The 13,189-nt window shown below is 62.2% G+C and overlaps 2 protein-coding genes across 7 annotated transcripts in view; both read left to right on the forward strand.

The window, feature by feature from the left end:
* MGRN1 (mahogunin ring finger 1) overlaps positions 1-9,304 on the forward strand; it is a 49,374-nt gene extending 40,070 nt beyond the window's left edge. The window contains exons 10-18 of one of the 4 annotated variants that reach the window (XM_027468754.3): positions 579-738; positions 2,907-3,016; positions 3,737-3,802; positions 5,543-5,766; positions 6,892-7,015; positions 7,521-7,566; positions 8,248-8,355; positions 8,895-8,938; positions 9,077-9,304. In XM_027468754.3, coding sequence (XP_027324555.1) covers positions 579-738; positions 2,907-3,016; positions 3,737-3,802; positions 5,543-5,766; positions 6,892-7,015; positions 7,521-7,566; positions 8,248-8,355; positions 8,895-8,935 — 879 coding nt within the window. In that variant the 3' untranslated portion in view covers positions 8,936-8,938; positions 9,077-9,304. The remainder of the gene's footprint in view (positions 1-578; positions 739-2,906; positions 3,017-3,736; positions 3,803-5,542; positions 5,767-6,891; positions 7,016-7,520; positions 7,567-8,247; positions 8,356-8,894; positions 8,939-9,076) is intronic. The other 3 variants (XM_027468752.3, XM_027468755.3, XM_027468753.3) reach the window with 3 other exon arrangements.
* Positions 9,305-9,760: 456 nt separating this feature from the next.
* NUDT16L1 (nudix hydrolase 16 like 1) lies at positions 9,761-12,264 on the forward strand. Of its 3 annotated transcripts, XM_072023713.1 has the most exons (4): positions 9,762-10,040; positions 10,191-10,266; positions 10,345-10,451; positions 11,220-12,264. In XM_072023713.1, exons 1-4 carry the CDS (start codon positions 9,813-9,815, stop codon positions 11,682-11,684), a joined length of 876 nt encoding a protein of 291 aa, XP_071879814.1. In that variant the 5' UTR covers positions 9,762-9,812; the 3' UTR covers positions 11,685-12,264. The 3 variants fall into 3 exon arrangements, with proteins under 3 accessions (XP_071879815.1, XP_071879814.1, XP_027324557.3); XM_027468756.3 differs by having other exon boundaries at positions 9,764-10,040; positions 10,191-10,451; XM_072023714.1 differs by lacking the exons at positions 10,191-10,266; positions 10,345-10,451 and having other exon boundaries at positions 9,761-10,040.
* The last annotated feature ends 925 nt before the right edge of the window (positions 12,265-13,189 follow it).

Raw genomic sequence — 13,189 nt, forward strand, 5'->3', positions numbered from 1 at the left:
CAGGGACTGGGAAGGATGTCAGAAGAGCCACCCACTCGGTCAGAGGAGCTGTGGAACCTGCGCCAGGCACAGCTGGGATGCTTCCTTCTGTCTGGACCCAGCACAGCCTCACCTGCTGCACTCAGCAGCCCCTCCTGGGAACCTGCCCTCCATAGATGTGGGGCAGAAAGGCTCTGCTGCCGGGAGCCTGCCCCATGCACCCCTTGGGAATTTCCAGGCTGGTGGCAGGCAGGAGCTTGTTCTTTGTCCCCCTCTGCCAAGGGGATCCCTGTCCCAGAGGGGCTCCCTGCTGCTCTGAGCACGGCTCTGGGAACAGACAGCTGTGCTGGGAATTGGCAGCACTGCTCCCTGGCTGTTAGAGAGCTCGGAGCAGAGCCCTGTGAGGAAGGGATGTCTGCAGCAGGGCCGCGTGGGCTGGCACTCGTTCTCCCTGAGAACTGCCTGTTGAGAGCAGAAGAAAGAGGATGGCAGCGCTCTCACGGAGTTTTGGGTGGGAAATGTCCCCAGGCTGCGCAGTCCCTTGGCAGTTCAGCGTGGCCTCTTCCATTTGCATGCCAAAGCCTTTCCTCTTCTTGCAGCCTTCAGATGACGAGAACAGTGACAACAGCAACGAGTGTGTGGTTTGCCTGTCGGATCTCCGCGACACCCTCATTCTGCCCTGCAGACACCTCTGCCTGTGCAATTCCTGCGCTGACACCCTGCGCTACCAGGCCAACAACTGCCCCATCTGCAGGCTGCGTGAGTATGTGCCCAGGAAACAAGGGCGTCTTCCTGCCTTCCTCGCTTCCTGTTAGGTCAGCAGGGGCTGTGAGGATGAGTTTGTGTTTCATTTACCCTGTCCCAAGGCTCAGCACAAAACATGCTGCTGCTCAGACTGATGTCTGGAGGTTCCTGGCACCTCCAGCTGAATAGGGAGGGAGGATGTGGGAGAATAGCCCTTTGTCCAGCGCCTCCCTCGGCGTTTGTCCTCTCCTCTCCCTCTCTTCTGAAGGTGCAGGTGCTCTGAGAAGTGCCAGGTAGGTGGTTCTTGTGTTTTGGTGAGGAAGGTGGAAAATCTCCCAAAGGAGGGAACGCAGAATCTTATCCTGAGTGTCTCTGGCCTAGGCAGCACCCAGCCCCGCTGGAGGACTCTCCAAGAACTTTGCATGATTTTTATTTTTTTTCCCTCTGACTACCTCATGTAATCTTCACCACCACAGAGGCAGAGACGAGAGCACAGTCAGTTTGCAGTCCTTTGCTTGGTCCCCACCCGCTAGGCGAGGTGTCTGGCAGCACTGGCTCTGGTGCAGCTGAAACTGCAGCACTGGCTTGGTGCCATCCTGCTGCTGTTAGTGTGACTCCCTCAAATTTTTTCTTAAAACAGACTGAAAACCCAGGTTGCTCTGCGTGGTGCTCCCCTGGCCCTGTGTTAGTCACCCACGGGGCTGGGGTCTCCAGTTCCCAATGCAGATCTGACAGTGGCTGCAGCACTCCTCGCTGTCTGGAGCGAGCTGGTGCGCTGCTGGTAGGTCTTACTGAGTGCAGGGAGCGAGGTGAGCCTCCTGGGGCCAGCCACGACAGGAGGGGAAGGTGGTACAGAGCAGTGGCTGAAAGCAAAGCTGCTGGAAACCTCAAACTGCTTCTGTGCAGACCTCTCCTCTTACTCGGCGTACTCCTGCTTTGCCCTTTTGCGTGGGGGTCAGCCTGGTGGTTCTGCCTGCTTGCTGTAGGGAGCCAGCAGGGTGGGCAGTGAGTGCACAGCCCCGATCTTCCTCCTGCTCAAGGCTCTCAGGAGAGCTGGGAGGTTCTGCTTAAACCTGCATTGCTCAGCTCCCAGAGGGGGGAAAAGGTGAAATATCCATTCTGACACTCAGGCAGCACTTGCTGAATTCCCTTCACAAAGGCACAGAGACATAGGAGCCTGGAGAAAATGCCCATGTTGTGGCTGGAATAGGGAGATCGTGCATTTTACCCTCTGCTTGGTCTCTGAGGTGTTTCGTTGTTCCTTACTGAAACTTCTTAGGGAAAGAAAAAAAAGAGCCTAAGACAGATGTTTGGCCTGAGAAAGTAAGCCTGAGCAGTGCAAACTTGGCAAAGATGCAGTAACTGAAAGCAAGATCTTATCAGAGAAAGTGCCAGACAGCCTTGCCTATAAGTAGCACAACGTAAAACATGGAACAGCGTTATTTCGTCTGTATTCTGGGGGGGATTAGGATGTATTTGTTTGAAAAGTATCCCTGTGTCAGACTTCCTGGGAATCTGCATCTGGGGAGCGCAGATGCAGCAAGGATAGATTTGCACCTCTGTCCTCTGGCTTTTGGCCGATCTAGCGGGCGGCTGGGTGCAGCAAGGAATCAGGAGATGCCTGGGCTTTCCTTGTGCACGAGCAAGTCCTCACAGCTGCAGCAGAACAGCTGGCTGGCTGCTTCGTGCACCTTTGGCACCGAGGAACTAGCAATATTAAAGATCTGCAGATAGAAAACGGGCAAGGAGTGGAGATCAAAGCTGTTGTGGTGGGAGGGCCGAGGGATCACTGCTGGAGACAGGATTTTAGCCAGCACCCTCTTGCTGTCGTGGAGTCTCTCACCAGCACAGCACTGGCCAGCGAGCAGCTGATAGCAGGCCTGGTGCTGAGAGGACATTCAGGGTCAGCTGGACCCCATGGCTGAGACTTGTGGGGTCTGAATGAACCCAAAGTGGTTTTACATGAGCTCCCCACCATTCTTTAGCTTGCGGTGTGTTGCCCAAGGCTGAGCACGGCCTTTCTTACCATGCTGTACAGTGTCAGGTGTGATTGTCCAGCAGCCAGACCGCAGTGCTTGGCTTTGGCATGCTCCCTGCCAGCACAGGCAGCTCTCTGGCTGACGAGCAGCTGCAGCATGCAGCTGGTACGGCCGTGTGTTCACCTGCCTGCTCTTCTCTCCCAGCCTTCCGCGCCCTGCTGCAGATCCGAGCCGTGAGGAAAAAGCCAGGGGCTCTGTCACCGGTGTCGTTCAGCCCCGTTCTGGCACAGAGCGTTGACCATGACGAGCACTCCGTAAGTATAACTCACCGCCTGGTACACACTGCGTGCTGCTCTCAGCCTGGGCAGGCAGCGTGTGCGCAGCTTGCTTGGCCTCTTGGGCCTTCTGAAGAGCTGGGACCTTCCCTTCCTGGGTTAGTTACGTGAAGGTACAGAAATTTGGCAGACTCAGGGCACCTGGCTGGGCAAATATGGGTGACAGTTTGACTTGCACGCACACCTGCGTGGCAGCGCATTCTGATGAAGTCCCTTGGCACTGGGATTCCCAGAAAGGCTGCTTTGAGATCAGGGTCTGGCAAGCAGCTGAGTGAGCGTGGGATGGAAAAGGCGGTGCTGGTGGCCTCAGGGCCACGTCACACGTCTCTGGGGTGCTGAGGGCTTATTGCCTGAGCAGTGCTACTGCACGGCTGGCTCTGTCAGGACATGAGGTTGGAGTGAGGAGAGGGAGATCTGCCACTAGATCATCTTACGGCCCTTAATGGGAACAGAAGGGGGTTGTCACAGAAGCAGCCTAGTTTTATCCATCCGTCCTCTTCAGCGTTGGAGTCCTGCTGCCTAAAATCGGGGCTAAGAGATAGGGTAAGGGGAGAAACCACAAGGGTTGTAAAGAAGAGCGAGGTGTTTAGCTAGAGGAAGGGGGGCAATGTCACCTGGAGCAAGGTGAGGACGTTCTGGGTGTCTCTGTGTTACTAACCTCAAGAAAAAATACTTCAAAACGTGGTTTTCTCTTGGCAGTGTCTCATTAAACCCCTTAAAGTGAACACTGTCTCCCTGCCCAGCAGGAAACCTAGAAGGGACACAGTAAGTGGACTCGGTTGTGTTTGTCTCCTACGGTGATGACTTGCCAGCAGTGTCACTAGCACGTGAACGTGTTACCCACACGAGGGCTTGCTAACACGCTGGGTTTGCCTTGTGCCCCCACACAGCCTGCAGCACTCGAGTACTGTCTCCGTGGTAGCGACGAGATGCTCACACCCTGCACACACCATCACTGACCTCCCTGGTTTGCGTGCACAGGGATAAACGAGGCAGGAGCAGCTCACCAGAGGGACCTGATGCTGACCCTCAGGGGCAGCCCCGCACTCTGGAGCCTGGCTGCAGAAGACATTTCCGTAGCTTTGTAGGGCTGTAGGCAAGCTGCTGTCCCCTTGGCTCATACAAAAGCTCCCTCTCACTTGTCTCAGCCCTTGGCAGCTTGGTGTGGGCGCTTCTCACTGTGTTTTCTAGCCTGGTGCTGGGATGTAGAGGTAGACAAATAGGCACAGCTGGGCTTGATTTTGCATCAGGAGCGCTGGCTACTGTGGGCTGTTTGGCTTTTACAGGAACAAGAAGGATTAAGCTCGTTGTGTTGAGAACTCTCCAAGTTGGTGTGAGAGTTTGTATACAGAATGCCGTGCTGGGGACAGATAAACAGCAATTCTGGGGGACTGGGAGTCCAGAAGTGAGAAGGTGAAGGAGGCCCCTACACCAGGCAGGGTCTGTTTGTTCCCTCTTTGCGTACTCCCATGGAATGCAGCCGGTTGTCAACAGTATTAAGGAGGCTGCAGTCTTCCTCAGGCTGGCCCAGTGCAAATTGGCCCAGGAGAGAGAGCAGAGCAGTGTCTCTCTGGGCTGTTCAACAGCTCACTGGTTTCAGCCAGGGTGTTGTAGTCAGTGGCTGAGAGATCATCCTCCAGCCTCTGAGCTGGGCCACGTGGCCTGAGCTTTTGCTGACATGAACCACAATGAAGCTTTGAACCCTCAGACCTTGGTCTTCACAGGCAGAAGGAAGCATCCCAAACTTGAGCCCGTGGGTTTTGCCTCCCTGACCTTCCTGTGTACAAAACAGCACCTGTGAGCTGCTGTCTGGAAATGAAATGCCTCTGTGGGGATGGCTCTTGAAGCTGTGTCCTGCAGGTGGCAGCAACTGTGAACTTATTCCTTGTTCAGCTGATTTGGTTTCTCACAATCCCCAGCTGTGGTCTTGGGCACAAGCTCAGAAATATCCCAGGGTTATTTGTTAGGGGGTGTAGGTTGATGCATGGCCCCAGCTGCCACTCACTCTCCTTCCCCGTCAGATCTTGCTCCTTCTGTGACCACAGGTGAGTCAGCTGAGCCACCAGCTCAGACTAGTGGCTGTGTTGGAACAGGTTGCTGAGGGGGAGTCATCTGCAGCCCTGCACTCAGGAGATCCAGCGCAGAAGCTACAGGAGTTTGTGGCCAGGCAGTTCAGAGCTCAGCAGCATCACACCAACTGTGGTACAGCCCAGAACCACGTCCCTGAGGATGTGGGGGCAGAACAGATTAAATTAATCTAAGCCTGGACTGCTGCAGTCTTGCCTCTTGGTTTGCAGGGGGCTAGGCTGCCCGTGGCCGGCTGGGTGGCAGCGTGAACTCATTTACCTGAGGCTGCAGGGCCTGAAGGATCTGGGGAGATCACTGCTGGGCTGCCTGGGAGGCAGTGCAGGAGGTGCAGTGCTGGGCTGCAGCTGGGCCTCCCCCCGGGGGGGTCTCCAGCGTGGTGAGGGTTTCTTAACATGCCCCTCTCTTTCTCACCCGCAGAGCTCTGACAACATCCCTCCGGGCTACGAGCCCATTTCCCTGCTGGAAGCTCTGAACGGCCTTCGCTCCGTTTCCCCCTCCATCCCCTCAGCTCCTCTCTACGACGAAATCAGCTACTCCGGCGTGGTGGATGGGATGCCCCCCGCGAGCCGGCCGCTGGTCGGGATGGACAGAGCCGTGGAGAGCAGCCACCAAAAGGGCAAGCGGAGCAAGTCCCCAGATAGGTCAGCACAGGGACAGAGGGGTCTGCTCTTCTTGCCAGCCCCGACAGCTTGTGGCCACACGTACTGGGAGCTTGCAGGGCTCTGGCACTGGTCCTGTTGCTGGTGGCACTGGTATCCTGCAATGTCAGGAAGCCAGCGGGTGCTCAGGCCAGTGCGAGAATTGGGGTACCACCTCTGTGCTCAGCCTACAGTCACCAGCTCGTGTCCCCTAAGGGTTGGCTTGGAGATGGCTCCCTTTCTAGTGCAGTTGTTCCCTCAACTCGTGTTTGACATCGAAACCTGGCTGGATTTCAGCTTGCCATGGAGTTCCCCAGGACCAAAAGAATGGGAAGAGAAGTGCCCTGAATTTCAGAGGACAAAATGCTGAGTTGGGATCCTTCGGTTGTTGTCTGAGGCCTCCTCTGGTGGCTTTGTGCTGGGGGATGTAGGTGTGGATCCTGTGCAGTGTCCCTCGCAGGGACAGAAAGCTGAGTCAGGTGGGGATGGTGCTCCTCGCTGTGCTCCAGCTGCTCCTTGCTTTTTGCCACCTCCTCATCACCAGCAGCTCGAAGCCCACCCCAGGGCCTGGCAGGACCCCAGGGGACTGAAGTTTGCAGCCTCATCCTAAGTAAGGGTGACAGGGATGTAAGGACGTGATCTTCACAGATTGTCATGAGAAGGAAAAGAGGCTGGGAGAAAGGAACCATGACTGCCTCCGTGTCACTTTGGCAGGACCTGCAGTCAGAGCTGGAAGTACTGTTGTACGTCCTGTGGTGCACAGGGAGGCTGCTGGGCACGGTTTTGAAGTGAGCTCCGTGTCTGCCCAGTGATTTTCCATTCCAAACCTTCCCCTAGGCAGGGAGCCCCGTGGTGGAGTTCTGTGCTAGCTGTGCTGTTACCCCAGCAGAGCTCTGCCCCAAGAGTGCTGCTGTTCCCTGCTGTTCAGAGCTGATTTTGAGAGCCGTGGTGAGCTGAGCTCCATGGTTTGAGCTCCTGCTCCTGCGTTGCCTTACTGCTGGTGGGGGGCATGCTGGGCAGGGGATGGGGCAGGGGTGGGGGCAGCCTCAGCCGTCACCCCCGAAGCTGCCAGGAGCATGGTGCTGGCAGCGCTGTGGCTCCTTGCAAACGGCCTTCCTCTTGCTGCAGCACGCTACGGTCTCCCTCGTCCCCGATCCATGAGGAGGATGAAGAGAAGCTCTCCGAGGACTCGGACTCACAGCCAGCGCTGGGCGGCAGCGAGCTGGTCCTGAGGGAGACCAGCTCCCCAGAAGTAAGTCTGAGCTCTTCTGGGAGCTGCTCTGAGCCAGGGCTGTGCTGTGGGGCTACAGGGACACGAGGTGGCTCCTGAAGGGGCGTCACTTCCTCAGTCACAGCGTAAAGACAGGGGCATGAGCATGAGTAGCCCCGAGCCAACAGCCTGAGCCGCTTCCATTTACCTACAGGGCTAAGGACACGGCCTGTCCTAAGGTGTCCTGGGAACTGGGAGGTGGGAGAGCCCCACTGGGCTGCAGACAGCGCGTGGTGGGGCTGACACTGGCCCAGCACCATCCTCGAGGAGCCCAGCAGTGTTTAGGGCAGGGCTGGAAGCTGGGCTTTGTTCTTCCAGCATCCACGGGGCTCTTCTGCTGCCACTGTAAAGCTGCCCATGGTGCTGCTGTGCCCCTTGCTCCTCCCTGACACAAGTCCCTGGCCTCGAGTACAGCTCTCTGGAGAAAGCTGGAGGGGGAGACAAGCCCAGCGAAGGCCAAAGTAACTTGTGCTGTTCTTTCTTACAGAGCGTGGCAGGGGAGGAGATTGAGGAGGCCTTGTCCCTGCAGCAGGGTGAGTGTACACTCGGCCATCAGGCCTTGTTTTTTGCCGTGCTGTGAAGGGGACAGCCAGGTGCTGGACATACAGCTTCAAAACCATCTTGCTGCTGAAATCCATCGCTCTGAGCTGCTGTTTCACCAGCCAGCTACCAGGGCTTCTCCTGGGAAGTGGGGGAGAAAAGTCAGCAGCTCCCCCCAGTTTATTTGCCAAGCAGCTCTTCTTGCTCTAAGTTCTGCACAAGTAGCTGGGTTCAGTTCAGCAGAGCTGGGCTCCTCCGCTCCTCAGGGGCCCTGCTCCCATGCTCAGACCTTGCCCAGGGATGGGGTGGGACAGCCTCTGGGGGGCTGACACGCAGGACAGCAGATCCTGGAGCCTGGTAGGGCTTCAGCCTGCAGCTGCTGCCCACACAGCTGCTGCCCACCCTCAGCGCCACGTGTCACGCTGCACGGCAGGGGAGCAGTGCCTGGCTGTGGACCCAGCTTCTCCCAGCACAGTGCTGGCTATGACTGCTCATCCCATGGGCACCGCTGTGGTCCTGGTGAGATCCTGGCTGCCTTTTGGGATATCAGCCTGCCTGTGAATCACCATGAGCTGGGCCGGTGTGACCACAGCAGTGCCAGGCCCCCTTCCTCACACGGAGGGTAGCCTGTAATGGAGCCTACACTGATGGGCAGCGCTGTTGGCTGGTTGCAGGAAGCTGCCCTCCCTCTGTCGAAGATGTGCTGCAGGACGGCGGCTGCGGAGAGCACAGGAGCCTGACACAGTCTGAGACCGACCCTCCGGTAGACGTCTACCTGCCAGGTAACGGCCCTGCTACTGGGGATGTGGGGGTGCCGCAGACCTGGGGTGCTGTGCCTGCAGCTCCTGGCTCCGAGCTGCCCGTGGGGGGGCTGTGGGCTCCGTACCCAACCCCTGGCACCTTCCCAGCTGTGCCAGCGCGCTGCAGGCTCACAGCCAGGGCACAGGGTCAGCGTGTGGGGTCCTGCTCCGAGCAGTGCCCAGAGCTCGGGGGCTAACACAGGGGCACCTCGTCCCCTTCTCTCTCTTCCTCCCTCCCCCTTTTGTCTTTGTCCTTCCCCCTTTTCTCCTCTCCGGGCTGCGAGCAGTGCCCCCAGGGGCCTGGTCTGGCTGTGGCCCCCAGCAGGGCTGCTCCGCACCCACCCAGGCAGCCACGGGTCCCTCCCGGTGCCACGGGGCTCCCTGCAGGTGGGGAGGGCCGGGGGGAGCTGAGCCTCACCCCCCCCCCCGGTGTGTGCAGGCTGTGTGCACACAGCAGCGCGGTGCGTTCGGGCAGCTCTAACGCCTGCTTCCCTCTGTCTGCCTTCCTCCTGCCTGGGCAGCCCTGGGGCCCGACTCCTGCTCTATCGGTATAGAGGAGTAACCGGTACGTCCCCTCCTCCTCCTGGCGGCACCCCCCGGGCACCGGGCCGGGCCCTCGGGGATGAGGGGGGGGTCGCGAACCCGCCCCGGGCCCGTGCTGCGGGGCTGCCCCCGCTGACCTCCCGCTTCTCCCCCCCCCCAGGCTCCTCCGACTTCGCCCAGGCGCTGCCCGGCCGCGGCCCCGCGCAGCCCCTGCTGCTGGAGCCCACGCGGCTGCACCTGGAGGACGAGCACGGCCCCGAGCGGCTCTGAGCGGCCCCGGCCCCACCCGGACCCGGGACCCAGCCGGGGCTGCGGGAGGGGGGGCGGAGGGCGGGGGGGGGCGCGGGGCCGGGAGCGGCCGCGGCAGCCAAATAAAGGCGGGAGCGGAGCTGAGACTGTGCAGGGGGCGGGGCCGGGGGGGGGGGCGGGGCCTGTGGGGCGTGGTCACGGGAGGGAGCGGGGCATTGGTGGGCGGGGCGGCGGTGGGTGTGGCCTCGAGAGCTGGGGGCGTGGCTTCGGGTAGGGGGCGGGGTTTAATGGAGGGGCGGGGCTCAGGGAGGGGGCGTGGTTCCGGGTGACGTAGTTGAGGGGTGGGGCTCTGCTCGCGTGGAGGCCCCGCCTCCTTTTCTCCCGCCGTGCTCCTCGCGCCCTCCCCCCCCACGCCGCGCTCTCATTGGCCCCCGTGCGGCCGTTCCCTAATATGGCGCCCGCCGCGGGCCGCGCCGCCCCATCCCATTGGCCGCCCCCCGGCGGGCCGCGAGAGGGGAGCGCGGCGATTGGCGGGCTCGCGGCGGCGCCCGTTGCCCATTGGTCCGCCCGGCGCCCGGCCCCGCCTCCTCGGCGGCCGCGGCCTCCGCGCGTGCGCGCTGCGGGGCGGCGGGGCGGGCGGCGAGGCGATGGCGGCCATGGGCGCGATGGCGGCCCTGGGGGCGCTGCCGGCGGGCGCGGGGGCGCTGCCGCCGCTGCCGACGCTGGGGGTGCCGGGCGTGCCCGAGCTGAAGCCGCTGACGCGCTACGAGGCCATGCGGCTCGGGCCCGGCTGGAGCCACTCGTGCCACGCCATGCTGTACGCGCCCAACCCGGGCATGCTGTTCGGCCGCATCCCGCTGCGCTACGCCGTGCTGGTGAGCGGGGGGCGGGACGGGGATCCGGGACACGGGGACACCGGGACGGGACCGGGGGCACCGGGATGGGGACGCGGGGATCGCGGGGGTGCCGGGGCCGCTCCGCCCCGGGCCGCGGGGCCCCCCCCTGACCGCGCGGCTCTGTTGCAGATGCAGATGCGCTTTGACGGCCTGCTGGGCTTCCCCGGGGGGTTCGTGGATCGGCGCTACTGGTCCCTGGAGGACGGTCTGAACCGGGTGCTGGGCTTGGGTTTGGGCTGCGTGCGCCTGACGGAGGCTGACTATCTGTGCTCGCACCTGACAGAGGGGCCACACCGCGTGGTGGCACATTTCTACGCCCGGCAGCTGACCCTGGAGGAGCTGCACACCATCGAGATCAGCGCCGTGCACTCCCGAGACCACGGGCTGGAGGTGGGGCGCGCCGGGAGGGGCGTGCGGAGCTCGGGGCGCTAGGGCCGGGCCGGGCCGGACAAAGCTCCCCCCCGCCGGGCCGCCCCCTGCGGCAGCCGCGTGGCGCCGGGAGGGCTCCGGCTCCCGCCGCCCCCCGTGGCCGCAGCCCCGCGGCGCCAGGACCCGGGCGAGGCCCGACCCGCGGCCCCCGGTGCGGTGCGGTGCCGTGCTCATTGCTCCACCCCGAGCCCTCCCCGCGTGGCACGAGGGCAGTGCAGGAAGGCGGCTTCCTCCTGGGTGCCGCGGTCACCCCGGGGCAGAGCACAGAGTGAGGGGCTCCCCCTGTGCCCACCCCGTGTTGGGGGCTGTGGGAGCGGAGGCAGCTTGGCCCCGGGTCGTGGCACGGTTGAGGAAGATGCGTGGGTGAGCGGCAGCATCCTCAGGCAGGGCAGAGCAGGGCGTGCAGGGAAAGAAGGGGCTCCTGGGGCAGCCTGGGCAGCGGGATCCCTCCTGCGGGGCAAAAGGGGGAGCAGGGCCAGGGCTGGGTGCCATGGGCTGGGCTGGGAGAGCAGGGGGCTGGGGGCACGGGGAAAGGCAGCGCAGGGGCCTCAGCAGGGCTGGGCGCAGGTGAGGGCAGGTGGTGGTGGCGGTGGGGGGGGATCTGCCACCGGGGCTGTGGGCTGGTGGGGCCTGGGGTGAGGGTGTGGGGCCGTGGGGGGGTCCCGCTCGCTCCCGCAGCGAGCAGAGGGCACCGCGGCCCCTGCTGAAACGCGCTCCGTGCTGTTGCAGGTGATGGGCATGGTTCGTGTCCCCCTCTACACCCAGAAGGACCGCATGGGTGGGCTGCCAAACTTCCTGGGCAACTCCTTTGTTGGAACTGCCAAATTCCAGCTGCTCTTTGCCCTGAAGATCTTGAACATGGTGCCGGAGGAGAAGCTGGCCGAGGCGGTGGCAGCCACGCAGAAGCCGAAGAAGCCGGCGATCGACCACGCAGCAGCGGCTAAGGCAGCGAACGAGCTGGTGGGGCCTGCTAGAGCAGGCAACGAATTTCAAGATAGTGCCGAGAACCAGGCGGCTGCGCAGGCCGCGGCTGAGCTAGCGGAGCAGCCGGTGGCCGTGCCGGAGAGCCAGGCTGCGTTGGAGCAGCTGGCGGCTGCGCCCGTGGCCGAGGCCGTGGCGGCAGAGCAGCCGGTGCAGCCCAGGGCAGACGCTGCGGCAGACGCTGCGCAGGCGGTGGCTGAGGCGATGGAGTGATGCTGCCCTGTTTGTGATTGATTAAAAGTGGGTGAGGAGACTAGAGACTTTCGTCTAACTTTCCAACCAGTCGCTGGCTGCAAACGCTGCCCACGTGATTCCACTGTCCAGCCAGGAGGGTTTGGATTTGTCTGAAGCAGGGGAAAGCTATGTATTTTTATGGCCATTAAACTCTAGCGAGCTTCCCAGATCAATCTGCGCAGCCCCCTGCAGAGAGTTCATGTGCTTACGTGAAGGTGCTGAAGCCTTAGAGTTATGCTTTGATTTCAGGGACACACTGCTGCATTCAGGTCCCAGTTTCATTTTTAAGGAACAAAACTTAATTGTTTTGAATTGCCCTTTGTTGACTTGGACAGAGCTGTGTTTTGCAGTGGACACAGCTGAGGAACAAGGCTGCTGGCCGAGCACCTCTGCCCGTGGCTCCACTCGGCCAGCGGCAGCGACGCCGGGCTCCCGCTCGGAGTGCCAGTGTATGCAGCGACTTGCAGTGAATTCCCTCTGGGGCATGGGGACGTCCTCGCGTGGGTTTCTATCTGGAGATCTGTGGGAGCAGGAAAGTGGAATAAATGGCTTTGCTGAACGCTTCGCAGTCGGGACCGTTCTTGGCTGCCAGCGCAAAGCACCAGGGGGTTCCTTGCGGCCGCTGTGCTGCCGCCCCTGCAGGCATCCTCGTGCCTGGCGAGCAGCTGGCAAAGCGCCCAAATTGGGTGCCCGGGGGGGCCTCAGCGTGGGGGGCAAAGGGGCTGCAGGACTTGGGGCAGCGCAGGGGGCTGCAGCTCTGTAAAGCTTTCGCTGTTAGGTTACTCCAAAATGGTTCATGCACCTGGCTAAAGCCAGCAGCTCCACTTGGGGTGCCGAAGCACCTCCAGGGCCCCGGCTGTGCACGTCCGGAGCGTGGTGGGTGTTGGTCTGGGCTGCAGCCGGCCCTTGGGCAGCAGCAGCAACCCCAGGGGCACCGATGCTGTTGGGCTGCAGCTGCTGCAGGCCCCGCTGGCTGAGGCAGGGGCAGCCCTTGGGGCCCAGCCGTGCTACCGCCCTCCACCCACCCCGCAGCCCCGTTGCAACACCGCAGGCGAGCAGGGCCGCGGCGCTGCACGGTCCCGACCTGTGGAGCAGGATCTGCGCTGCAACCGCTGCTGAGTCAGCTCAGCCCTGGGTGAGAGCCGGGCAGCCCCAGGCAGGAGGGAGGCAGCGCTGCCTCCACCAGCAGCTGCTCGCCCGCCAGGCAGAGCAGGCAGAGGGGCTGTGGCGTCCGCCCAGGGCTGTGGTGGGAGCACCCGGCTCGCCCTGGGCCCGAGCTGTGCTCAGCCAGCCCTGGGGACGGTCCCAGCAGCACCCAGTAAGGCCCCGTTCGGGTGCTCGCCAGCCCCTGGCCTGGGGGTGCCCGGCAAGAGGCAGCCCGGGAAGGGGCTGCGTGGTCACCTTGCCTCTGCTGAGCATGGGGTCAGGGGACGGGGCCTGAGCAGCTGAGGTGAGGCAGGAACCTGCATGAAGTGACAGACAAC

The sequence above is a fragment of the Anas platyrhynchos genome, chromosome 15, assembly GCF_047663525.1.
Source record: "Anas platyrhynchos isolate ZD024472 breed Pekin duck chromosome 15, IASCAAS_PekinDuck_T2T, whole genome shotgun sequence".
Lineage (NCBI taxonomy): Eukaryota > Metazoa > Chordata > Aves > Anseriformes > Anatidae > Anas > Anas platyrhynchos.

What these genes read in the sequence shown, in the direction of transcription:
- NUDT16L1 (XM_027468756.3), top strand. Translation starts at nt 9,813, where the DNA reads ATGGCGGCCATGGGCGCGATGGCGGCCCTGGGGGCGCTGCCGGCGGGC. An exon ending in CGCTGCGCTACGCCGTGCTG is followed by an intron (nt 10,041 to 10,190) that starts GTGAGCGGGGGG and finishes GCTCTGTTGCAG; the next exon opens with ATGCAGATGCGCTTTGACGG. An exon ending in CCCGAGACCACGGGCTGGAG is followed by an intron (nt 10,452 to 11,219) that starts GTGGGGCGCGCC and finishes GTGCTGTTGCAG; the next exon opens with GTGATGGGCATGGTTCGTGT.